The sequence below is a fragment of the Fusarium poae genome, assembly GCF_019609905.1.
Source record: "Fusarium poae strain DAOMC 252244 chromosome Unknown contig_2, whole genome shotgun sequence".
Taxonomy (NCBI): domain Eukaryota; kingdom Fungi; phylum Ascomycota; class Sordariomycetes; order Hypocreales; family Nectriaceae; genus Fusarium; species Fusarium poae.
In genome coordinates, this window is record NW_025408660.1 from 1,159,156 (window position 1) to 1,183,710 (window position 24,555).

The following is a 24,555-nucleotide window of genomic DNA, read 5'->3' on the forward strand; positions in this document are numbered from 1 at the left end:
TGCCAGGACTGGAAGAAGTTCATGTCTGCGTGTGACCCTCAAAGTAAGGAAGAAAGCAACAGGATAGATGACGTAGTTGGGCGAATCAGTTCAAAAGAGGACATGTGTTGTCAGACGCAAGGTTGTCATCACCAAAGTATACGAGAGCCAGAACATATAACTATATGAAACCTACTGGGGGTTTTGTGTAAAGCGGCGTTGCGCGCGGAATGGACAAGATATATTCAGTTGGAACAAAGTGGCTCGCAAGTCGCTGAGTGCTGCCCTTCGCCTCTGGATCTTTCTCCCAATCAGTCGCGTGCTGAAACGACGCAGTGCGGTCAAGGTTAGGTCATAAAGTCAAGTTAGGGGTAGGAACGGGGAATCGTTTTGAGATCAAAATCAAATGGAGCAGAGTCTGAAGAGAGTGATATCTATTCCTATTTTGGCTATCTCATTATCCACTGGCTCACTCATATGTACGATGGGCTGAGGTGTCCGGGTAGGCATGTGTTGTCTGTGAACTACCTGATATGACACTACTTCATATGACTGAACGTCACCCAGAGTCTCGAGCTCGGCCGAAACTGAAGCCCAGCTGCAAATCATCCTAACTAGGCTAGAAGGTTTGAGCAACATGAGAGAATCACGAGAAACGGGTCCTCGAGATTTGGATTTATTTTCACACTTTACTTTGATTTTGGACGAAGCTCCTCTATTTTGACTGACAGTCTATCGCCATCCAGACAAAAGCCACTTACATTAACTTTGCAGGAGTTTGGTTCCCAAGGACCTAGCCAAGTGTCTGTAACTATTTGAATATTCAATTGCATGACAAACGTCACGGCACTAGTAAAAGCAATGTACAGCTGTCTACACCTAGCAGCAGGATATTAAGGACTAGCAATTTTGCCTTTCGCTAAAACTCTAATGTGATTCTTCCATTTAGATTGCCTAACTTTAAATATTGCTAGCCCTAAATTATCTCTATTTAGCATCAGTTTTGCTTAATAAATACTGGAATCCCCTTGTCAGTAACGTGCGTACTTTTAAAAGCCTCCTCTAGTACCACCCTCTCCTTTTTCCTCCTCCGGTTAGCTCCCAGGACTCTTCTGAGTCTCTCTTGCATAATGTACTCGCGGCAATAGGTGTTTTGGTCGCATGGAAGTCCATTTCTAGGAATCTCTGAATGTCGCGGTGGAAGTCTGGGTGCTCTTCAAATATCTGCGTTAGAACTGCTGCTTCATCGCCCCAAAGATATCCAACGTAAGCGGCAAACATTTTCCTGGTATCGTCACCCTCCTCCGTTTCTTTATATGGTATGAGCGGCTTTAACAACTTCTTTAAAAACCTCTGGTCTAGGTAGAAAATGCCAGAGCAGTTGTTTAATGTACCATCCACAACCCCTCTTTCGCCAGGCAAAATAAAAAAAGTTCCACCAAAACTCATCAACTTCACTTACACGAAAGTCAGCTTAAATATATAGCTACTCAAGAGAAATTACCTCTATTGATCATAAAAATGATTGGATGTGATGATTCTGACCTTATAAGGCTGTGCAGGGTACGTGATCTATGCGTGCTGTGCTATGGAAATGTCGTTAGTTTGATCGCCAAATTCCTCACCGCTCTTTGCCTTGTTTTTGGTCTTTGTCTTTGACAACGACATGAAAATGCTTAGGTCAAGACTTCGATGGAAATACACAGAGGACGACGTGGCAGAGGCCATATTGGACGTTACTGACAATGGCTTTTCGCCCCCTCAAGCCGCTCATAGACGGGGAGTGCCCCGAAGGACTCTAATCGACAGACTTCACGGCCGCGGGGCCGTGAAAGAGCAGATCCACCCTCATCGACGGTTGTCCAAGAGACAAGAGGATAGGCTGGCTTTCTGGATTCTCCGCCAGGAGTCCTTGGGCTATGCTCCGTCCCAGAGTCAAATCCGCGCTTGTGTCATGGGCTTGTTGAGACAGCAGGGCGAACATCCCAACTTGGGACGCAACTGGGTGATCAAGTTTATCAATCGCCGCGCAGATCTAAAGACCAAGATGGGTAGACGTCAAGAAGCTAAAAGGTTCGACTCTTTTACCCCTAAAGCGGTTCATTGGTACTTTGATATCCGGGATGGCCAGTATGGCTGGATCAAGCCTGAAAACACCGTCAACGTTGATGAAGGGGGTATTATGACTGGTTTCGGCAAGTATTCACCTCTACTACTTGTCTGTGCTTGCATTTTGACTGACTAATTCTCTTCATTCAGGCCTAGATAGCTTAGTTGTTGGAAGCGCGGACCCGAAGCGCAAGGCGTTTCTCAAAGGACCACAAACTCGAAATTGGACTTCATTCATCGAAGCTGTCACTGCTGACGGCCGCGCTTTAGTTCCTGGCATAATCTTCAAGGGAAAAGAACTGCAGAAACAATGGTTTCTTGAGGAGTTCAAGCAGATAGCAGACTGGTATTACATAACATCGCCCAACGGGTGGACTGATGACCACATAGGCATTGAATGGCTTGAAAGAGTTTATCTACCCCAGACTACACCTGCTGACGAGTCAGACGCTAGACTGATCATTTTAGATGGTCATGGAAGCCATGCAACAGTATGTTCTCCATTTTCCCCACCTCAAGATTAGTGCTGAGTGATGGAAGGATGAATGGATGGCTACGTGCTTTTTGAACAACGTTTATTGCTGCTATCTACCAGCACACTGCTCTCATGGACTCCAGCCACTGGACAATGGAGTATTCAACGCATTGAAGGCTGCATATCGGCGAGAGTTGGAAAGGTTCGCTTCGTTGACTGATTCCGCTCCGATGGACAAGGTCAATTTCATCAGGGCCTACGCCAAAGCTCGCCGAGTTGGAATGACTAAGAAGAACATACTGTCAGGCTGGAGGGTCACTGGAAACTGGCCAATTTCACGTGCGAAAGCGTTACGGCACCCTGAAATCCAACAAGATAGGCCAAACGGCAGCCCAAGAGTGACTCCTGAACCCAGGCCGTATCTTGGCTCGGACGATACGCCACAGACGAGCCGTCAAATTCGTGATCTTGGGTTGAACAAGACACCAAAGACGCGGAGACGATACAACGTGATAGCCAAGGGCTTTGAAGCTCACCAGCAGACAGTAGCGGCGCATACGCAGAGGATTGCCAGCCTAGAGGAAGAATTGGCTCGGCTGAAAAGAGGAAAGAAGAGGAAGGCGGTGCCGAATCCTAACAAACGTTTCATGACTCTTGGAGAGACTCTAGCTGGTAAAGAGTCCATACCAGAAGGGGCGACTCGTTATACGCCTATCGGGGTGGAATTTATCTCTTCAAGCGAGCAAGAGTCAGCATCGGAGGCTGGCTCGGTCATAGAAGTCAGAGAGGAAAACATACCCCACCAACCAACCAGGCGGTCGCAGCGGATAGTGAAAAAAACCAGAGTACAATAGATTGATCTACTTATGACTCATTAAATGAATGATTTTACGCATTTCTGTCAATTTGGTCAAATTCTGTGTAAGTGAAGTTGGTGAGTTTTGGTGGAGCTTTTTTTATTTTGCCTGGCGAAAGAGGGGTGGTGGCGAAAGAGGGGTTGTGGATGGTAGTACTTAATGGTAATCACCATCTCCTTGAACTGTAGATAATTTGCCAGACAAAGACATTCAGCCAAGTTAGAAAGGCCATCGAGATAGTAAGATGTTGGATCCTAAGAGCAGGGTCAATGAAAGCTCAATTACACACACACACGTAAGATGTTGGATAATGTTCCGGGTACCATCGGATATCGGCGAAGAAGCCAACCTGGTTTAAACCTTTAAGGTACCGGAGCCTCGCCAGATGGAGTGTCAAGTCGACCCGTTCCTTGTCGTCTGACTCCTTCAAAGAGTTGATTTCTTCACAAATTTCAGACATGGCGGAGCTCAAGGAAGTATCTGGATAATCCGCAACATCCTCGGATATAGACTGAGCTTGGGTGGATGATTCGGTCGTGACAGACTCTGTGTCGTCGTTCGCGCGACTACTCTCAACGTACTCCTCCCGGCTGTGCCACTGGGCGTCCTCGGCCCCTATTTTCCTTTTGCTGTATCACATATCATTTCCTAATTTCGAGCCTAATTTATGCATGCTACCACTTTTGTAAACATTCACGATTATCTCGATTCGTGAAAGAATTCCTTAATTTCAGGTCACGGCCGGGTTCAAGGATATGCCCTGTAATTATAGGTAGTCTTTCGTTTTGTCCGGCTATATTTTCAAACCAATCTCCACCCCCTCCTCCCAATTGAGCAAGATCAAATGATCTGATGAAGGCCGAACCAGGCAGGAAGTCGAGAAAATTCAAGAAGAGATGGATGAGGAAGTTCACAATCGTATATACCATACATATCCCGCCACCAACCTCCACTTTGCACACTAAAACGTCATGTGGTTAGTAACTTGGTCTACATCGAATTCTCTGATACAAATTGCTACACGCAATAATAGACGGTTATTACCACAGCCGAGATGCAGGCAGTTGGCCTTAAGTTTGAATTTGCCACTTAAGATTAAATTTCGACTAAGCAGCTTGGCCGAGATAAAGGGGTAAGCACTGGGATCTTAGTCGGCTTTCTCCATGCTGCTTCTCAGCACGCCAACGGTGGCGTAGTCATTTCCACAGGGTCAGCAAGAATGTAATTGGCTATGGCAGACGAATAGTGACCGGTGGCGGCCGGCCTTCGAAAGCAAAGAAACAAGCTATCATCATGATGTTATACCGCTCGTGTCACCGCAATCTCCAATCGTCAAGGCAGTATCTCGGATAGGCTACGCGTCATGGCTGGTAACTCTCATAGGTTGGATCGGAGTCGGCTATCGATGAATCAAGGCGGAAAAAGAGGTATACCCTGCATCTTGGCTACGAGGATATGATATTGAGAGACGGTACTAGCGGGCGCATGAATATGGATGTGTATCCCTGTAACAGGCAACTTGCCGTCGGTTGTGCTGACAAGTCATTCAGGAAAACACCTCGGCCTCTGCCTTACCGCTAAGTTATGTTGCTCGCAATTTCGCTAAAGGGCTTCGTGTATCTAGAAAGAAGAACTAGTCTATCCCAGGCCAAAGGGTGTTGCTTCTAAAGTTAATACGATTAGGTCTCACCAGATAGTGGCATTTCATAAACCTTAGTTAGTCACATGGTAACATAGCGCGCACGCAGGATCATGGCTAACAGCTCGGGGTTTGCGCCATGATCTACAAACATGTCTGTCTTTCACATATCCCACTCTCCCTCCACCTCTCCTGGTCGCTGGCTGGTCGCTGGCGGTTTGTAGAATTTGGATCGGATCATCCAACAGGATAGAATATCTTTAGAAATAAAGTTGTATCAAATGAAATACTGTTTACAATTACGGGGTACATCCCTGGCCGAATGCGACATGTAATCACACTCGAGATTAATACCTGATCTGTCACATCATGATGGGTGAAACAGGGGCTGAGGATGCGAGGTGGCACAGCCGGAAGGAGAGCGTGGAAGTGATTGGCATTAAGTGGAAAGGGGAGCGCAAGCGTTGGATGCTAGGTACTTAAAGTTGGTGCCTGTCCACACTTCACTGACAGAAAATCTGCACCAGAACGCTACATTTACATATCCTCCTTACATCAATCAGAGCGTCTCACAGATTATATGCCGGTCACTCAGTTGCTGAAACAGTTCTATTATCATGTCTAGCAGACTTAAAAGTTCTACTTTCGGATCGAACATTGAGTAAGTTTTCATCTTGATGCGACATTAAATAGAATTAGACTAACAAGTGATACCTATCCAGCGTATACAAAAGTCCGCCGATAACATTGTTTGTTGATGGAAAGCACAAATACTATATACCGGCGTGTCTTGCCGCCCGTATGTCAAAGGTATTGGAGGACGCCATGAGCAACCCCCAACAAGAGCCCATGCAATGTGAATACCACTTCCCACCTGGTACCAAGAAGGAAATGGTAGAAAGATGGTTACAGTACGTTCATACAGGCCAATATGACAGCTTTCCGGATGCAACTTCAGAAACCAGTGGCACGAACGAAGAGATGGAGTCTGTATCTCCCAGCACCTTCTCGGAAGGTACGATCAGCACCTGTTTGGCAGACACGAACGACGAATCAGAGTCTGTAGCTTCCGGCACCTTTTCGGAAGGCACGAACGACGAGACAGAGTCTATAGCTTCCGACACAATTCAGGAAGGTTTGCCTTCTCCAGAGCCTTCAGTAAACACTAAAATTCTGTTTCCTTACTCTGTTAAAGGGTTCATCACACAGATGCGGGATTACCGACGTGATGGGATCAAACTCAGTTGCCCCTATACCACGACCAAGTGTGACCCGTTCTGGGAGTTCTATCAAAAGAGACCCGAGGGTGCCTACAAAGTGGAATATCCGAATACGAACGCGAGACCGGCTTGTCGTGAAGCATGCCTCATCGGTCATGCCAATTTGTACATCTTCGCACAACACATGCAGATGCCTGAAAAACCACTGGAAGATACCTGCTTGTGGACAATGTTCTTTCTACTTCGCCAATTCGATCATGAAAGCGACAAATTCAGCACACTTGCTAAATTGATTGACTTGATTTACAGGAATACCACTCAAACTGACGACAAGGCCAGAGAACTTGTTGCACAGTACATTTCGCTTTTTGCTGAATATCTGGAAGACAAGCTAGAGGATTCTTTGAATAATTATAAAGATTTTGAAAGGGATTTCCGCCATCAGGTGATCTCCAGGCTGCAAGCCAGGTACAAAAAGCGACCAATTTCCGAAACCACAGAGGAATACCACGACAACACACGCTCTACGAAACTTTCCAAGCATCTCTGAAGGGGAAAGCTGGAAGAACGCAGGTCAGTGACACGAAAACCGATGGGTTGAGTGAAACTAATTTCCAAGAAAGAATGGCTTGGGTGTGTTCCGCTGGATAATGCTATCCTGAAGGGAATGGATCACTGAAATCGGTCAGTGAAGGTCGGCGAAGTCCTGTTCAATGTTTGGGTAATGAAATGTTTGGAGATTGTTGTCTTTGGTTCTCGATTTGATAACTGGGACATCTTTCGTGTTGCATTCTTGGAAAATCCGTTATCTTCATCTTTATCATTTTAATTGAGTTAAGCTTGGGCCTATTGACTTGCAAACATGTGTTTACGAAGAAGGAATGAGATTGGTCCTTCCATCCTGTCAACTTGCAAAGGCAGTCACGGCGGTTTTGAGGCAACACTTACCTAAGGCGAAGTTGAGGACACCAAGGATGAAGATGGATAAGGAGACGATGAAGCGGAAGAACATGCCGAATGGAGATGGAGGAGATAATTCAATGAATGATACAATGAGGAATGCGGTAAAGCAGCGGCCGGAACTCCCGTCAGAAATGCCACAGCTGGGAGGTACCCAAGAAGAAGAGGACAACGAGACAACCGCAAAGCTGTTCAGGACACCATCAAGCTCACCTTCGTCACCAAGGCGCTTCTTCACGCCCTCTGGCTCTTACGCACGAAACAAACTCGCTGAGTACCAAAACCTTCGTGCAAAAGCCCGGTGGGAGATAATAGAGAGAGATCGCAAGCGTGTGGAGGCCGGCATGATAGAACAAGCAGTAGCTGAGAGTCTCAAGACAGCCACAGTAACTCAAACCTGCACATCCGCACAAAACACGGATCAACAAAACCCAATTTCGTCACTAAAAGAACCTCTACCCCATGATGGGAAAGATAATCACTCATCACCTCCTTCTCAGGACGCCGCCAGTCCTAGTGGATCAGAGGATTTATACGAAGGCGCCTGGTTAGACCAGCTGCTTCTTGAGGAGCTGGTTTACGACGGCACGACTTCTGCCTTCTCCAATGGCTTCTCGTGAAGCGATGAGCATGGTAGGACGAGACCGGGTGGGCAGTGTTGCGAATAATATAAACAATACATATATTGGCAATATGGAAGCCTCGCAATATTATTGTATTGCCAAGTGGTGCATATTGTATTAGGCCATATGACATTGGCCTATATTGTATTGTATTGCCAAGAACCCAATATATTGCCAGTATGACAATACATCCCATATATTGCACGTGATCTGGGTTATTCTACTGCGGCAGCTAAAGTACATCACCATGAAGCTCTCGTATCCCAAACCATGACTTCAGGCACTCCAGAGCTTCAACTACATTACTACTAAGCCGATTTCGACGATCTGTAATGGTTATCTTGGCCCTGGAGAAGAGCCGCTTCGGCTCTGCAGATATTACGGGAATTGACAGTATGTCTACCGCCATTTTACTTAAGTTTGGGTAGTTTTTCTGCTGTGTCTCCTCTAGCCACTATGCAAGGGCGCTTGTGAACCCGTAAACCCGTTCAGAGTTGCAATATCGTTCATATTTATCCGTGACGAGCGATGGCTGCAGGTGCTTGTTCCTCCAGTTTAAGAACTCGTTCGTGGTCGTCGATGGGACCTCGCAGAGAGGAAGAGGTGATTCCATGGGTTTATAGTTATTCCACAGCGTCTCCATCAACTTCTTTAATGACTTAACCCACTCCTTTTTCCAGTTCTCCTGTATGTAGTGCCATTTATGCAAAGGGTGGAGTACGATAGCGGCAACGTAGGCAGGCGATTCATCAGTGAGCCGGTAGTACTTGTCCAACTTGGCCCAGCCAGAGTTATATATAGGCGCCATTATCGGATCGTCAATATATGCCTCCTTCCCTGCTTCGAATTGTACTAAAACGAAATCCATAGCCAAGAGGACGTTATCGAGTGTTGCAAACGATGACTCGAGAGCCTTGGTCGTCATCTTCAGCTTCTCTAAGAAAGACTTGATTTTCTCCAAGATGATCCAGTCCTCTGAAGAGAGCTCGTCTCCAGCGCAATCTAATTCCATCCATTTGTTGAAATAGCCGTCAATCGCATCTCTGAGGTTCAGGGCCACTCGCAGCATGTTATACCACGAACTCCATCTTGTGCCGTTGTCCCGTGCGAGCTTACGGTTATGGCTAATAGTAAGAAACTTTTGGCTGAGCTGGACACTTCGTTGGATGAAAACGACGAAGTTGTGAATCTTGCCAAGAGGCCCCTTTTTCCGCCACGCTTCAATATGTTTTAGTGTCACATTATGCACACCAGGATCGTCGAGTTCGAGCTTCTCATTATCGGTGACGAAGAGGAAGGCTTTGGCGGCGAGGTTGATGATATGGCCTTGGCAGCGGAGTCGGTGCACTTTGGGATCGTATTGGATGTCATATCGGCGTAGGAGGCCTGTGGGATGTTAGGGCCGCCAGTCAGGAGAAATAGTGAGTTGTACTGACCAAGCGAAAGGGATCTCATCATGGTGTCGTTATTGCCAGCGTTGTCCATCACGAAATATCCAAGCTTGGAAGCAAAGCCCCATTCGTCAGCCACCTTCAAAATGGCCACAGCGAGATGAGAACCGTCGTGCTCACTGTCGATGTCTTTCAACGCCAAAACATGGTGTTCCAGCTGACCGTCTTCCGTGACATAGTGTGCGACTACGCCTAAAATGGCCAAAGAATTGGGAGAAGTCCAAAGGTCGCAGCTGATGTGAATTCTTGACTTTGCCGACTGTATGCGCTGCTTGACCCTCTCTTTCTGGCATCCATATTGGCGCATAATCCATGTCTTGACGGTATCATGCGTATCCGGAAGCCAAGTCTCGATATCGTTATTGATGTAGGCCAAGAGTGCTCGGAACTCTGGGCATTCCACGGGCCGAAATGGGAGAGAGCAGGCCGTGATAAACAGGGTTCAAATCCACGACACTCCACGACACATTTGTGAATATGGCGTGGATATGGATGCTGACTACCCGTGGATTCGACCTAACGGAGACCCCACTCATAGAGTGGGCGGCAAAATTCTGGGACAAGGGCAAAATTCTGGGACAGCCGGATACCCCGCCCTGTCGGAACTTCATTAGAATCACCCGCCAAATCCAATGAATTCCAATACACACATACGTATAATTCAGTCGACTCTCATTTATGAAGCTGCCTTTTTGATCTAGCCGATAAAATGCCGTATCCGTATCGCGTCAACGATGCTGTACGAGCCGCCCGGGAGGTCCTTGTATCACAAAACCGCCCCAAGCGTAACGGAAGAAAGCCTATCACTATAAGGGATGCCGCCGTCAAGCATCACACCTCCAAGAGCGCTGTAGGGAGGCATCTTCGATCGCTGAAGCTCGCTGGAAAGCCGGCTTTTAGTGATACAAGCGTTGGAAGGCCAAGGAATCTCGATGAAAGTGAGGAGCGCGCGGTCGTTGCATACGTTATGTGGCTCGAGAGATGTGGATTTCCTGCAAATCAGTCAGTTATTGAAGCAGCCGCAAACGAGTTGAGGGCATCACGAACTCCTCCATTGCACCCAGTTGGAGAAGGATGGTATAAACGCTTTCTTGAGGATAATCCGCAGCTACAGAAGAAGAAGTTAGTACGGGCATTTGATCGTGAGAGAGCAGAATTCGAAGCACGCGAAGTTCAGGAGGTTGAGGATTTCTATACTAACCTTGCTGATGTTGTGCAGAGAAGAGATATCGGGCCATCTCAGATCCTGAACGCCGATGAATGCGGCATACGAATAGGCGTTGTGCGTGAGCGGCTTGAGGTGGTCATCGTGAGGAAAAAACGCAACACAAAACACGAGATTGTTGCTTTTTCGAACCGCGAGTCGGCTACGATGATCGGGGCTGTAAATGCTGAAGGATGTGAGTATTCTCTTGATTCTGTAGTTTATTCTAATAGTACTTAATAGATACTATCCCTCCGTTTATGATCTTCAAATCGTGGCCAACAGAAGGGTGGGATGTTAATGATTTGGATAAGAATATTCGCTTTGCACGCTCTGAGACCGGCTTTTCTAATGCAGAAATCTCAATGGATTGGATTCGTCATTTCAACCTGCATTCCTTCTCAGCAACAGCAAAGGCAAGAGCTCTTGGTATAAACTTTACTGATTGGTACGGCTGTGATGAGTTTATGAGAGATATCGATAATCCTGATTTCATTTGGGAAAGGCCTTACTTTGAGCGGCCTGAGAAGGAAAAGATTTGGCGACTTCTTGTTATCGATGGCTTTACAGGCAAGACTTCCTTGGAATTTATGAAATATTGCCTGCGCTTTGATATCGAGATCTTCGTGCTTCCGCCTCACTCAACGCATCTCACACAGCCGCTTGATGTAGGAGTCTTTCAGCTTCTCAAGCTTGCACATCAGAAGGCACTTCGCAAGCACATCCGCGAGGGATTTCTGAACTTCAAGCGCTCGGATCTTGTTGCTCGCTTGCAGAAGATCATCGATGAAAGCTTCACAAAGCACAATATCATTAACGGGTTTGAGAGAAGTGGAATATTTCCTCCTGACGGCACAGAAGTCATACAAAAGCTAAAGGAAAAGCAGAAGTCTATCCTCTCTCAAGCCTCCCCTGCAATCCAATCCCTACTTCCCCAAGAATCACGATTCCGAGATGCTCGGGAGATTTCTCGTCACATCAGGCACAACTATCGTGAACGATTCAGCTCGCCTACTCGCGAGGCATACAGCACTATTGACGACGTTCTCAACGAAGCAATAGTACTAAATTCCTTTGCCGAAAGTCATATCAAGAACCGCCTTGACCGCATTTCCGCTGCAAATAGTCGAAAGATGCGTAGAAGAAGAGTTCATCCCACCGGCCTCTACGTGAACAGCACAACGGTGCAGCAGATAGAAGAGCAAGTTGCCACTACAACGCAAAAAGAGCAAGCAGAAGAGCTTCGCCGGCAACATCGCACTTGGAGGCAACTGCAGAAAGAAGAGGATGATCGCCTGAAAATCGAGTGGAAGAAGCAACACAAATACGATATCAATAACAACGGGAAGCCGATTCATATTAGCTTCAAGCGGTGGAAGGAGTGGAAGAACAAGGATATACAGGATGATGTTATTACTATTGCTCCGGCATCACGAGAAGCTTCGCCTGCAACGCCTGGGAACGGATTTTACTATGATACGAGCGGTTCCTCTGCTCAGCAGCGTTTCTACGAGCGCCTTCGTGGTGCAACAGCTGCTGGTGTTTATCGCAGCCCGTTGCAAGATATGCCTGCACTTCCTTCGAGCGATGGAGTTGAATTTAAACTCAGCAACACACAAGAAGATGGGTTACTTGAAAACCTCGTCACAGGAGAATCAGATGACTCCGATTTCAATGAGGAAGTCATCGAGGTAGTTGATCTTACGCAAGAAGAGCCCAACCTTCCTCCTCTCCCTCCTCCGCCTGTTGAATTTGAAAGGAATTTCTCCTCCACATATCACAGAATCATGGATACGCTTCGCCCGCGAAATACACAGTAAATTATATCGTCGGCACTTTCCCTGTTGGGAGGGAGGCCGGGCAGGTAAGTCACAAGACCTTATGCCGAAGGAAGCAAGTCTGACGGTTCCTCAGTAATCACATCAACTTTCGGCCGCAACACAGCGAGAAATATACATCGCATAATAAAATGCTCTTGGATATAGCTTTAAATCAATCCAATACTATCATTTTAGCAATCTCTATTTAATTCGGACCAAAAGTGACGAAGACTGAATGAAAATACCAATCTTTTGCACCTATTTACACCTATTTGGCTGTCCCAGAATTTTGCCCTTGTCCCAGAATTTTGCCGCCCACTCTATGAGTGGGGTCTCCGTTAGGTCGAATCCACGGGTAATAACTTCGATGTGGAATGGGTGGAAATGGATCCATTATGGAAATGAATCCATATTGTGGAATTTGTGGAATGAAACCTACTTTGTCCAACAATGGTAATTAGTGGGCCGCATCCAGGTCTTGGTCGTCGACGTTTTTGTCACTCGTCCATTAGAATCCTATCTAGCGACCCGATCAAACCGGCACGCAACCAACTCCGTAGTGTCTGACAAAGCCCAATTGTACTGGCATCTAGCCTATTGCGGCTCTTGGTAACCATGCGGCCAGTGGTCGAGAATAGCCTCTCACACTCGGCTGGCATTGGTGGCACAGTAAGCAGATCCAAGGCCATTCTAGACAACCGGGGGTATTTGAGCCGCCTTATGTGCCAGTATTCGTAGGGATCTGTGACAGAAGCATCAGCATCCTCGATATCACGCTGCCACTGCTCGTATTCATCAAGATCCAGACCGCCAACCGAGGACCTAGGGGATTGAGCTGGGGATTGAATTGGCGACTCGGTAACAGAAATCCCTCCAGCCGTCAGTCCTCGCTTCTTTGTGCGCCACGCTGTGAACTTGTTTCTTGAGGTCTTCAGCCGCTTATTGGCAGGCAACTCAATCTCTGGGTCATCAACCTCCAGGTCCCTATACTCTCTCTCCCAGAGATCCTGGACCATCTCCTTCGCCTTGGTAATCCACAACTGTCTTTCGTCGTCGTCTCCCCACAAATCGTCAAACAGTGCCCACCGGTAGGCAGGATGAAGAACTGCGGCGCCATAGATCAGGGGGCTGTCGTTCAGATGCTCGTAGTATTCGTTCAATTTGAGCCAGCCCAGGTTGATGTTGACAGCGAGATGATGGCCGTCCGGAAAATTGGCGACTGCTCTTTTCCCGGATTCGAGGGTTTCGAGAAGAAATTCGTGCGCGTGAACGAGATCCCAGCTTGTTCCTGTACAAGTCAGCTGTTAAAATAAGAATCGGGCCGCTTTTGAGAAGTCTAAGGCTTACCAGACAGTGGAGGGTCGATCTCGTTTTCTTCGACCTTTCTCTGGTGTTTTCCCTGTCCATCACCCTCAAGGCCTCTCACAACCAGCTGGAAGTCAAGCAAAATGTCGTAAAGAGTCCCGAGCACATGCCAATCATCAGCTGTCATGCGATTCTATTCCTTCAGGAAGAAGGGCAGCTTGGAACCCTTTTTGATGTGGCCAGCTCTCGTCAAGTTGACCTTCTCCCACTCGTTTGATGCTCTCTGGACAAAAGAATTATAAAATGGCCTCAAGGCGAGAGCGCGCTCAATCATCGAGAATTGAGAAAGCCACCGGGTAGCATTGTCGACCACAACTCCAACTGGACGGTGTTTCTTGAGCTGAGCGTCATCAGAGAGTTGGCTCTCGACAGCTTGTACCTTCTTGAGCATATCGGTCCACGTGTCCGATCTGCTCACCTCCTAGGTCTTCGTGAGTATAACAAATAAAGCAGGTGACTCAGCCACCTACAACAGCAAAGTTATGCCATTTTCCAACAGAGCCTCGCCTCCTCCAGACTTCATGCTCCTTCGCTGCCGTGTGAAGTCCTTCGAAGACCTCTTTCTCGAAAGCATCCTTCACTCTTTCCATATTGTTGGTAAATTCTCGTTCTGAGATGGCACGCACGGTCACGTCAGTAATGTTAGCTTTTGTGATCTCAACAGATGGATTGAGGTAGTTGAAGATGTCTCGAAGATCTTGATCGTTGACGATCCAGAAGGATTGGTTAGAATTGACAATCCAGTTGACAAGTTTCTGCTGGAATACAGTTTTGTCGAAACGTTTGATCAAGGTATTGATCAAATCTTGTTCCTTCGGCTCCTTCGGGTTCAACTGTAGGATTGTTGCAATGGACTGATGTGCTTTCTCGGATGCCTTTGCAGGCTTTTGCCTCTTGCCTGTCGGATCCATGATGCCATTGTGGTCCGTGTACAGGTGACCCTCAGCGTTCTGCAACCCTTTGATGGCATAACTCTTTGGCCTCGGCCGCTTTTGCTTGATGCAAAGGCAACACACCCATCGGCGTTCCCCCTTTTGGGCATGCTGGATATCGTAGCCGAACTGATATACCCATTGACGCACTTGGCCGTCTCTCTCCGTCAAGGTCCAGCCTTTGTAGAGCTGGAAGAGTCGTTGATTGTCTTCTTCTGTACGTTCTGGAACGGGTGTGGTTGACTTGGTAGGATGAAGGGTGGCCATTTCGATTTGGGATAGTAAGGGCGTGAGTAATAGTAAACCGTCCTAGAATAGACTTGTTTGAACTTTGTGTACGGGTAAAACGGAGTGGAAAATTGTTGCTGTTGCGTTGTTATTGCCGATGGAAAGTACTTAGGGTATGCGCTATTTCATAAGGAAATCCAGGTGTTTTCAAACCCCACCTAAATTTCCATTCCTTGCCACAATTTCCACATGTGGAACATGTGGAAGGGATTCCGTGGCGTGGATATGGAAATGCTGAAGCCTACGTGGAATGGAATGGAATGGATATGGATCCACATTATGGATCCATATGTGGATTTCGTGGTATGGATTTGAACCCTGGTGATAAAACTCACGTATAATGCCTCGAGCTGGTCAGGTTCGATCGAGTCTCCGGATTGATCGTTGAGTCGACGGCGTTTTCGGGGATTTTCTTCTGCCGCAACACGAGCTTGTTCGATAATAGTTCGTATAGTTGTAGCTTTCGCTGTTCGCGGGGCTCCTTTTGGCAGGCCGTGACCGTCAGGAGGAGGGTCCATGAGATGTTTTGCAGGAGCTGCAGTACCCCCTGAAGAGGCATAGGTTTTGTCGCAATGTTTACAGCGCCACTCTTCCTTTCCGGTCCGCTGATTGTAGTATCTCGTCTCTACCTCCTCGTCTGGCATATGAGAGAAGACCCATGATGTTCTGGGCTTGGTAGAGGAGGTTGTGGAGACGGTGCGAGGTTGAGATGACAGGCACTTGGACTTTTGGCTTACGTCCAGATCATCCGATTGCTGGCTGGAAAACTCCAGAAGGTCGCCAGAAATTGACGACCCTCTTCGTTGTGACCATTGCGCAAAAGAGAGGCGTTGTTGAGGCATGGCAGTTAGATTTGCAAAGTTGAGTTCGACGAGTGATTTTGAAAAAACAAAAAAAAAACGCAAAAAAAACAAAAACAAAAAAGAAATGAGGGGAGCAGAGGCGAAGATGGCCCAACCCAACATGGTCTGCACTCCCTCACGCGTTTCTTTCATGCGTGATCGCGTGTTAGGTCTAATTGTCAACAAAGAAGTGCGTGGAAGTGAACGATGGCCAATAAAATGCCAGCTATCCCTGCTTCTTATATAGGGTAAGGCCGAGTTCTGCAGCTTTCACGGGGCTAATTCACCCAAGAATTAACAGCCCAATATAGATAATAGGTATATTGCCAATATGGACATCCTCATATTATATTGTCGCAATATCGTAGACTTCATATCATATTATCACAATACCAGAAAAGGCATATTATATGGTATGTATTGCAATATACTACTTTATTGCCATATTATTCGCAACACTGTCTGAAAACCTGAAAGCACCAAGGTGGGTCTCTGCGGTCACTGCAAAACGCAGATAGCTATTCGGAAGCGTAACAAAGCTGTAAAGTTCCATATCTAAACTTTCTTGTGTGCTGTGTAATTATATGTGAGGCTACGTGCTAGATGCAAAGCGACAAAGATCATACTTATGGAACCTCATGAAAAAGAAACAATAGAGGTATTTCTTCGATCCCTGTAAAAGCTGATATGCTTTCAGCACTTGTTCTCTGCATGACCGAATGGGTGATTTGGCAGTCTCATAGAGCGTTCAACGCAAGTGTTTCCCTCGACCTGTCGGTTTTCTAGTTTGATCATCGTTCTCTATCGGCGTTCCGGATATCATAAAAGCATACACTGCATCTTTCGATTTTTTGAAATTAGTATTTTATTCTCTCTTAACTTCCCTTTCCGTGCTTCAATCTAACTTTCTTCGCCTCTAATTCCAAAGGTTGCAAAAAAGACTTGGTTAATAAAAAGGCACCTTGACATTTCCTACGTCTTTATACCCCGATTCTGCTGCCAATCAAACTCGAAATCGTTCGTCCTACTATATATCGCATGATCGTCGGAATTGCCAGTAAACTGCCAGACAGTTGTTTCGACGAGAATAGTGTCGCGATTGTGATGGGCGGTGTTTTTTTGTTTAAATCCTCCCTCGATATCGACTCGATGGCTTGCTTTCTCGTCGCCTGCCCGTCCAAGGCTCGGTGAGGAACGTCTCGATCTCGCGAGTTTTACCAATGACCAAATATTTGGCAAACATCCCGCCATGATTCCCAAAGTCGCCTCTATCACAGTCCATTTGGCGACATCTCTGCATAGAAGTAAGTGGTCAAGCAAAGGGGAAGCTAAACAAATTGGGTAGCTTACACTGTTTCGTAAAGGAAGTCGTCAGTGAGTTCCAACATCTTGATATAGGGGATGCGGACAATCATCGCCACACCGGCTCTACCATATCCGGGTTCGTCAGCCACGCATTAAAAGGCAAGATGCCGCCCATCAGGATGTTTGTCCTTGCACTGTGAAAGACAGCAGATAGGAATTTAAATGGTACTCACAGCACCCCTAAACTAGTCAGGGCTTGAATTCCAAACTTAGTCTTCCAAGGCAACGACCCGTTCCATAGGCTCGTTATAGGTACCAGAGCCAAGACCCAGTCGGTGATAGCCAAAACGATGCTAAGGACTATCCCAGCAATCGGCACAATGTTTTTGTGACATTTCTCACGCACAATGTTTTTGTCAGATTCCTCAGGCACCGTGGGGCGCCTGAATTGACCCCAGTAATAACCAACAGGGGAGCACTGGAAAATGCTGGCAAAGAAAAACGCAGTCGACGTAGCCCAGATGCAGACAAGGCATAAATTCAAAGTGGTTTTAAGCGAGGGACTGTTGACGACGTAAACGCGGCGGAGATACAGGACTAACGACGTTTTGACGGTGCATGAAAGTGCGGCGTATAGTATTTCCCCCGAAATACCATGTTTGGAAGCCTTTGACAATTTCCGCCTCGGTCAAGTTATCCGCATGCTGCCCGATTCCGCCTCCGACTATCCCTTGTACTATGATGGTAGCCTGAGCGATGTATATAAGCTGCGAGAGTGATCACTGTCAGTGGTATCCTGAACATGCTTCAGGGATAAGAGAGCTCATGTAGAGGATTACAGTTGAACACGGAACGTAAGCTTACCACCGACATATACATCAACTTGTCACCCAGTGTATGCGGCTTCTCAACTACTGCAACCCTCTTTTTCTTTTTTCCATTGATATACTGCGCCCAGAACCGTAAACACGCTGAGAGGCACACGAGTACCGTACTGCAAATCTGAATTATGAATAGCTCCAGGGCCTTTTCGCTGGTATTCCAAGTCATCTTTTAGGCCGAGATAGATAGCAGCTATACGCAGGTCTTATGATATCAATCCCGGTCTGACTTTCAGTATATGACTAATGGATGGAAGTTCGGTTTTCCTTGCATTACGCTTGCAATTATGTATCAGAAGGTTGAATTACCACAGAAATAAAGTTTGATTTCGAAATTCTTATAAGGCAAGGTTACGTTTCTGCCAGCTTCAATACCATGATCTTATAGCTCTCCTGCAGGCCCCGTCGAATACAGGACAACAATCTTAACGGAGTTGCATCGTCCCTTATTCGCCGTTTCAACCTCTGTCACCTTAAGTTTCTGCTGTTATTTTGGTGTGAGTAAGCACGGTGAGAATCAGTACAGCTTCTCGCGGTCTCAGCTACGGCCTGGTACTATATGAATGAGTAGGGCGAATTATTTTATTCTTTCGAATTTTCAGAATAACCACAAAGACGCCAGTCATAACACATGCTGATGTGTGCACTATCTAAGGATGAGGGAGATTAGGTGCCTTCGTTATCGATTTGGAATACAGTATTGAGCACTTGCAGCTTCCTCTCCAAAAATAACTGTCGTTTATAAACAAAGCCCCATATATGTAGCCCAAGTATATTTTCACACTGTGTACACTCTTCCCCGGAACAAAAAGGGCGAGTCTTGATGTACTTACCTGATTGATGCAAGCTATGGTACTTATTGTTCATACTGTGGGCCTGTCTCCACTTCCCCAGATTCGCGACCCAGAACTCCAGGCAGCAGCGGTACTTCTAAGTACTTCGTTTGCTCAGCCAGAAATTGCTTACACACCCATAAGGCGGCCAAATTCTGACCAAACATCTGCTTATGAAGTAGAGCTATGTACCCGGATAGCCCCACCCTAGACTTTACAAAGAGTATGTTTTTTTGACGGGAAGGTGCAAGTGCTCAATACTGTACGTCTTGTCCAGACACAGTAGTGGTGTAATACTGTACTATCCTTTTGAGTGGACCTATTTGGACCAGTCCATGTGTATAGGAAATCGGCCAGTCTTGAGCGAGCTTCGTACTTGGTCAGAGTAGAATGTTCAGATGCGCGGGGAAAGACCAACCAGTAGCTGGGCTTCATATGGCGTCGGCAATATTCGACGTTATTGACAACCGTCCACCGCCGTATATTGGCGGTTCCAGATGCCTCTGTTACATTGTTCATCTGTAGCGAGCATTAATCAAATATGACTCAAATTTCTCTCTAAAACTGGTGTCACAAATTTTGGTGTCCCCGAACAACGAGATAATACTACAAGTGAAACCGTTCTCATGATCTACGTCTTCACCTGTTTGATGGGAGAAGAGGATGCTCGAGTCATTTGATCTTTTTGGAAGCCTTCCCGTTGAGCTTCAAGCTGAGATTTGGAGCTTCGCAGTTCGCCCTACTAAGCCCGGTGTACAGGTCTTCAGCTTGAGCAGTGATCCAAGGGGACAGCCACATGGAGAGAACACACAAAAAGCCCCTTGGGCCGCTGCTTATTACCTAACGGCCCCAAAGTGGACCTTCGGTCCAATATCCAGCACAGTCAATACATTTGACGAAACCATAGCTTCATGGACCAAAAACAACCCTTCAACTTATCTGGTCGACTCGGGTCTCTGGAATGCCTGCAGACATTCTCATCGCGTTATGAGGGACATCATTGAGCCTACCGAACCCATGGTCGTTCAGACAAAGGTGGAATGTGGCAGTCGCGAAGCGAAGGTAGGCGCGTCAGGGATTCTACCATCCCAGAAGCGCACAATCGTCGTATCGCCTAGCCTGGATCTGTTCATTCTGCAGTTCGACAATCCTGACATGCTCAGCTGGTCTTTGTCAGAGGATATCGTTCCCTTCGACACCATCCCGAGCCCGATGCAAATACGGCATGTAGGGTGGCAGTACCATCCAATCTGGGCCTCGAGCTTACAAGACTCTCCATGGATTGGAAGCCTTGACTCTTTGTGCTCATATATTGTATACGGCGTGAGGCTCGGGGGACTGGAGACGCTATGGCTCATAAACTACCGGATCAAACGAAAGCATTGGGTTTCATCGAAAAGCGAAGTCAAGGGACCGGAGCCCAAGGTCTTCGAAACAGATAATTTTCGACTTATAGAGGTGTTGTTGGATGAGAATGTACTTTCGCCGGAGCAGCTGCGGTGGGATGAGGTGGTCGCAGAGGGTGATCCCTACACTGTCAGCGACTTTCTCGCCTTTGTGACAAAGCTCCGACTGTTGGTATCTCACATTCTTATATTTACCTCAAGTCTAGAGGCTACCAGACGAACCATGAGCATCAAGATCCTAGCCTGTGAAAATATTTAAAAACCACACGAATGAAGATGAGATGTGGATTTTAGAGGTAATTAGCACTGTAGAAACTCGTGAATCAATATTCTAAACCTAAATGTCTTCGCTCGTATACAAATAAAAGTTGAAAAGGTCTATTCACCATTGCAGGGAGTGATAGGGGCTCAAGGTTGACGCGGAACGACCGCTCTGCTGGAGGTGTAACCCAGAGTATAATTCCTCCTAGTTTTGCTCTTTCACCCTCCCATTTCAGGTCGGATATTCCCTAGGCCACGATGTTGTAACAGATACAATGCATGTGCTAGAAGGACGTTATGCATGTGGATAACATTGGCATGTCTCTTAAAAGTTTATCAACCGAGATCAAGAAAGAAGTGGCTTTTGATTTGTTCTTCGTACCCCCTACCCTACAGCTAGTGAGTACTAGGCTGTAAAGGATCACCTTCCGTGTTGGATCAAACCCCTCCAAGCCATAGCGTTATTTGTTTTCGCTTTTGGTATCGCGTAGGCGGGAGGATTGGCCGTTGCAGAGATAACGGGAAGCGGCGCCAACGGCGTCGGGGGACGAAACCAGCGACAAACGTTTTTGAACATCATACCAGCCATTTTTGGGCGTAAGGTCTGGAGTCCAGATATAAACATTGCCGAGCTACAAAAGCATGTTGCTCGGCGGGTTCCGCGTTCAGTTTCGCTGCCTCTCTCAGCACAGATATAGATATTGTAGAATATGAAGGCATTTGTTTGGTCTTCCCTACTTACCTTTGTCAGCGCCACTTGCACTGATCACGCGGTATGGGTTTCGCAAGACAGGACTCCATTGGAGCAGTCCCTAGGTCGAGCCCTGCCCGGACTCGACCTTGAAAAACTCGAGGCACTAAACCCCTGGTACAGTCCCGGCATTACTGTTCCAGGGAGGATATACAAAATCCCTTACGACGAAAGTATGACCATCGTCCCACCAGCTTCTTGGGCCGGCGGTTGTCCCAAAACCCTAGTGCTTGACAGTAGAGAGAGGAAGGCAGAGGCCCAATCTTCAGAACAGCTGGAACATATAGTCGCGCGTGCCAGCACCAACGCAGAGGAACCTGCTCAGAATAATATCAAGGCAAGGTCTATTGGCGCCAGCGATAACTCCAAGGGGACAAAAACGCCTTCTACGACTTACTCAAGCACAAAGGCAGCTCCGAAGACAATGGGAACAGCCAATGCATTGTCCTGCTGGAAGGAAACCCACCCCACAGAAAAGTTTGATTCAAGCCAAGACCTGAGGCTCGAATTCATCACAACGTTCTGCAATAGGCTGAAGGAGGTCAGCCTCAACCCCCAGAGCCCGTTAAGGGAATATCCATATCAAGACACGTTGATTGGGATCAATTTGCTGTCTTGCCCAAAGTACCACTTCGGTACCCGAGAAGTTGCTTCATGCCACGAAGTCATGAAGTATATCGACCACAAATGTCCCGACTCTGGCGGAGTGTATAGTACATCTTGCTTGTTGTACTATTTTGTGAAACGAGACGACATCGTGTGGAACAGATAATCCCTCATCGGTGTGGGCTCGCTGTTATTTTCTCTATTCTCCTTCCTAATCATGTCTCTTCCCAGCTACGACGTTATGTGCCTGAACAGATGCAGGCAAGTTGAGAACATGATTTGTGTCTGCATCTTTCGTCGCATTCGTATGGCTGATAGGAACGGAGAGGAAGTTTCCGTGATGTACTTACGAGATGAGGTTTACATAAATGCTACATAGAAATTACACTTATGGAAAATGTTGTGGTGAAAACTGTTTTGGTTTTCATTTCTTTTTTTTCAACATTGGATTCAGGACTGAATTGTTTCAAAAGTCTAAGTATGTTCATATCAGTCGCACAAGTATGGACCACCTGGAAGGTCGCTGTCACTATAAAGTACTAAGCATGTTAACTTAACGTTAGTCTGTTTTCCAAAAATCAAGTCTACCCTCTGTAAATTGAGGTAAAATCAATCAATCGTACAGCAATTGATTTTTGGACTGTAGGGCTAGGTCAGGCGGACTAGTGGCAGCCCGTCTCGGGCAACTCAAGAGACAGAGGCTGTTGAGGACGTGATCGAGGTTGGCGGGGTGCAGGAGGGCGAAAGCTCAAATTCTGCGGTGGAAGAATTACCCGTCATGCACACTCGCAGGGGCCGTAAAGTCAAGAAACCTAGAAGATATTGAACTTTGAGCAAATTGAAACATATTAATATGAAACGTCACGTTGTTGCCATTTTTGGTAATTTTTTAGTACGACGTTGAAAAGTTGCATTTTGTATGGGGAGGAAATATTTTTGGTGTACGAGTGATGGGTACGTACGGGGGGTGGGTACTGCATGGTAAAGCTAAAGTGCACGAGCAGAGCACGACTACCACCAGTGAATTTATGCAGGACAATGGAGAGGGACATTAGACAGAATGATCCATAAAGCCCGTTTTGGGAGGCATCTGTCTCGTAACGCGTGCCGCATACATCTTCGTCTGTTACCTCAAGAGATCGTACCTGAACACGTCTTGTTGCGGAGTGGATAGCTTTCATAGTTGTAGGGTATGCGAGGGTAGACAGCCCGGTCACTCACACTGTTTCCGAATATCTGACACGCTTGATAGTCGATGATTTATTAAGGGGTAAGGGTGGGAATCAGTTGATCAGAAGACTGCCCGGCTTTCTCGGCCTCTTTCACTCAAGATAGGCAACCGGCATAACTAAAGTCATACGTAGCGGCCTTTCTAAGTATGCTCTCTGTAATGAACGCCGCAGTGCATCCTCGTGAAAGATCCTTACATAGCTACATTGAAAGGGGCTTCCTCTTGAGGTTGTAGGTTACCCTGCAGTCAAGCCATGAGACGCAAATCCTGTTGGCATTATTGTGCAGCGGATATGAACGGACGAAATCGGCGACGAGACCTCGACTTGATATTTACCTTCATTATTGCAAAGGGTGGGGCAACATACAAAGATACCCTTTCGGACGATAATCCACCATCAGTGTTTGGCTATCAAGATTGCTTTCGGAATGGTGGCATCATAGTGTATGAATGAATTTATTCCGCCCGGGAGGATACGCCTCATAGGGCAGGGAGCATCATAGTGTGTGAGCATTGGACGTCTCGTAATAGAAAAGATGGGTCAGTGAGTCGATTGCGTAATCAAAACAGTCCCATTGAAAGGCCAAAATTTGACGATTTCTCATGGGCATCACGTAATCAATTCTAACTCAATTTGATCTAGTCTATTTTTACGCCGGCTGTACTCATTTAAATTCTTTTTTTTCTTCCCATCTTCTGTTCCTTTCCTCCAGGACGTTACACAAAGCTCCTGCGAACATAAGTCAGAGTGCAAAGCCTCCTGCCGTTGTAAGACAGTTAGAGATATAATTACGCTCCTGCAATTTTCTTTTTCTTTTCTTTTTTTTCTCTTTTTTTTTCTCTTTTTTCTTATTTTTCTTCTTTTTTTCTTCTTTTTTTCTTCTGTTTTCTTTTTTTTTTCTGTTTTTTCTTCTTTTTCTTTTTTCTTTCCTGTCTTTTTTTTACCAGTAGGTCATGTCGTATGTCCGTTATAGGACTCTTTGGACTGGTAAGCATCTCGTGTAGGCTCGATCAGTCCGCCTCGTAGAAACTACCGGCACCGTGCTCCTAGGCGGACAAATTTGACGGCAAGTTATCTTCTAGTGTCCCTGATTGGCGGCGGCGGTTTTAGTCCCTAACCAAGCCTCTGCCGTGGGATGAACTCTTAATTGCCCGTATCGTCTGTAGTAGTATAGGTAGGTAAATATCCAAAACGAAAAGCGGCCAATCTCAGCTTTCACAGGACTGGGGTATGGACAAATTAGCCTGGGTTCCTGAATGGGTGACACTCCGTCCGGTTTCGGCCCAAGCGTGCACATATGCGGTCGGTTCTGTAGGACGGATCGGCGATTTTGAGACTCTGAGCACCCACTTAAAATTTTAACAAGAAACGGCCAAATTAGGCTCGCCTTACCCATACATCAACCAACTACACATGAACCCCAAGTTCGAAAAGTCAAAAAATCGCCATCGACGGAGCATATCCTAGAGGCAGTTAAGGCCTTTCGTCCAAAACCGTACGATTTAATTCCACTCGC

At 46.7% G+C, this 24,555-nt stretch overlaps 4 protein-coding genes across 4 annotated transcripts; 3 read left to right on the top strand and 1 right to left on the bottom strand.

Moving 5' to 3' along the window:
• Nucleotides 1-1,041: 1,041 nt before the first annotated feature.
• On the bottom strand, nt 1,042-3,880 carry FPOAC1_013579 (uncharacterized protein; the record flags this gene model as incomplete). The annotated part of the gene is made up of 3 exons (XM_044857920.1): nt 1,042-1,264; nt 3,577-3,674; nt 3,716-3,880. 3 exons carry the CDS (start codon nt 3,878-3,880, stop codon nt 1,042-1,044), a joined length of 486 nt encoding a protein of 161 aa, XP_044701302.1.
• A 1,980-nt stretch (nt 3,881-5,860) lies between these two features.
• Nucleotides 5,861-6,829, top strand: FPOAC1_013580 (uncharacterized protein; the record flags this gene model as incomplete). The annotated part of the gene is made up of 1 exon (XM_044857921.1): nt 5,861-6,829. The coding sequence occupies one exon, from the start codon at nt 5,861-5,863 to the stop codon at nt 6,827-6,829; it is 969 nt and encodes a 322-aa protein (XP_044701303.1).
• Nucleotides 6,830-7,373: 544 nt separating this feature from the next.
• FPOAC1_013581 (uncharacterized protein) lies at nt 7,374-7,859 on the top strand (the record flags this gene model as incomplete). Its single annotated transcript, XM_044857922.1, has 1 exon — nt 7,374-7,859. The coding sequence occupies one exon, from the start codon at nt 7,374-7,376 to the stop codon at nt 7,857-7,859; it is 486 nt and encodes a 161-aa protein (XP_044701304.1).
• Nucleotides 7,860-19,446: 11,587 nt separating this feature from the next.
• On the top strand, nt 19,447-21,973 carry FPOAC1_013582 (uncharacterized protein; the record flags this gene model as incomplete). Its single annotated transcript, XM_044857923.1, has 2 exons — nt 19,447-20,357; nt 21,202-21,973. The coding sequence occupies 2 exons, from the start codon at nt 19,447-19,449 to the stop codon at nt 21,971-21,973; spliced, it is 1,683 nt and encodes a 560-aa protein (XP_044701305.1).
• Between the last annotated feature and the right edge of the window lie 2,582 nt (nt 21,974-24,555).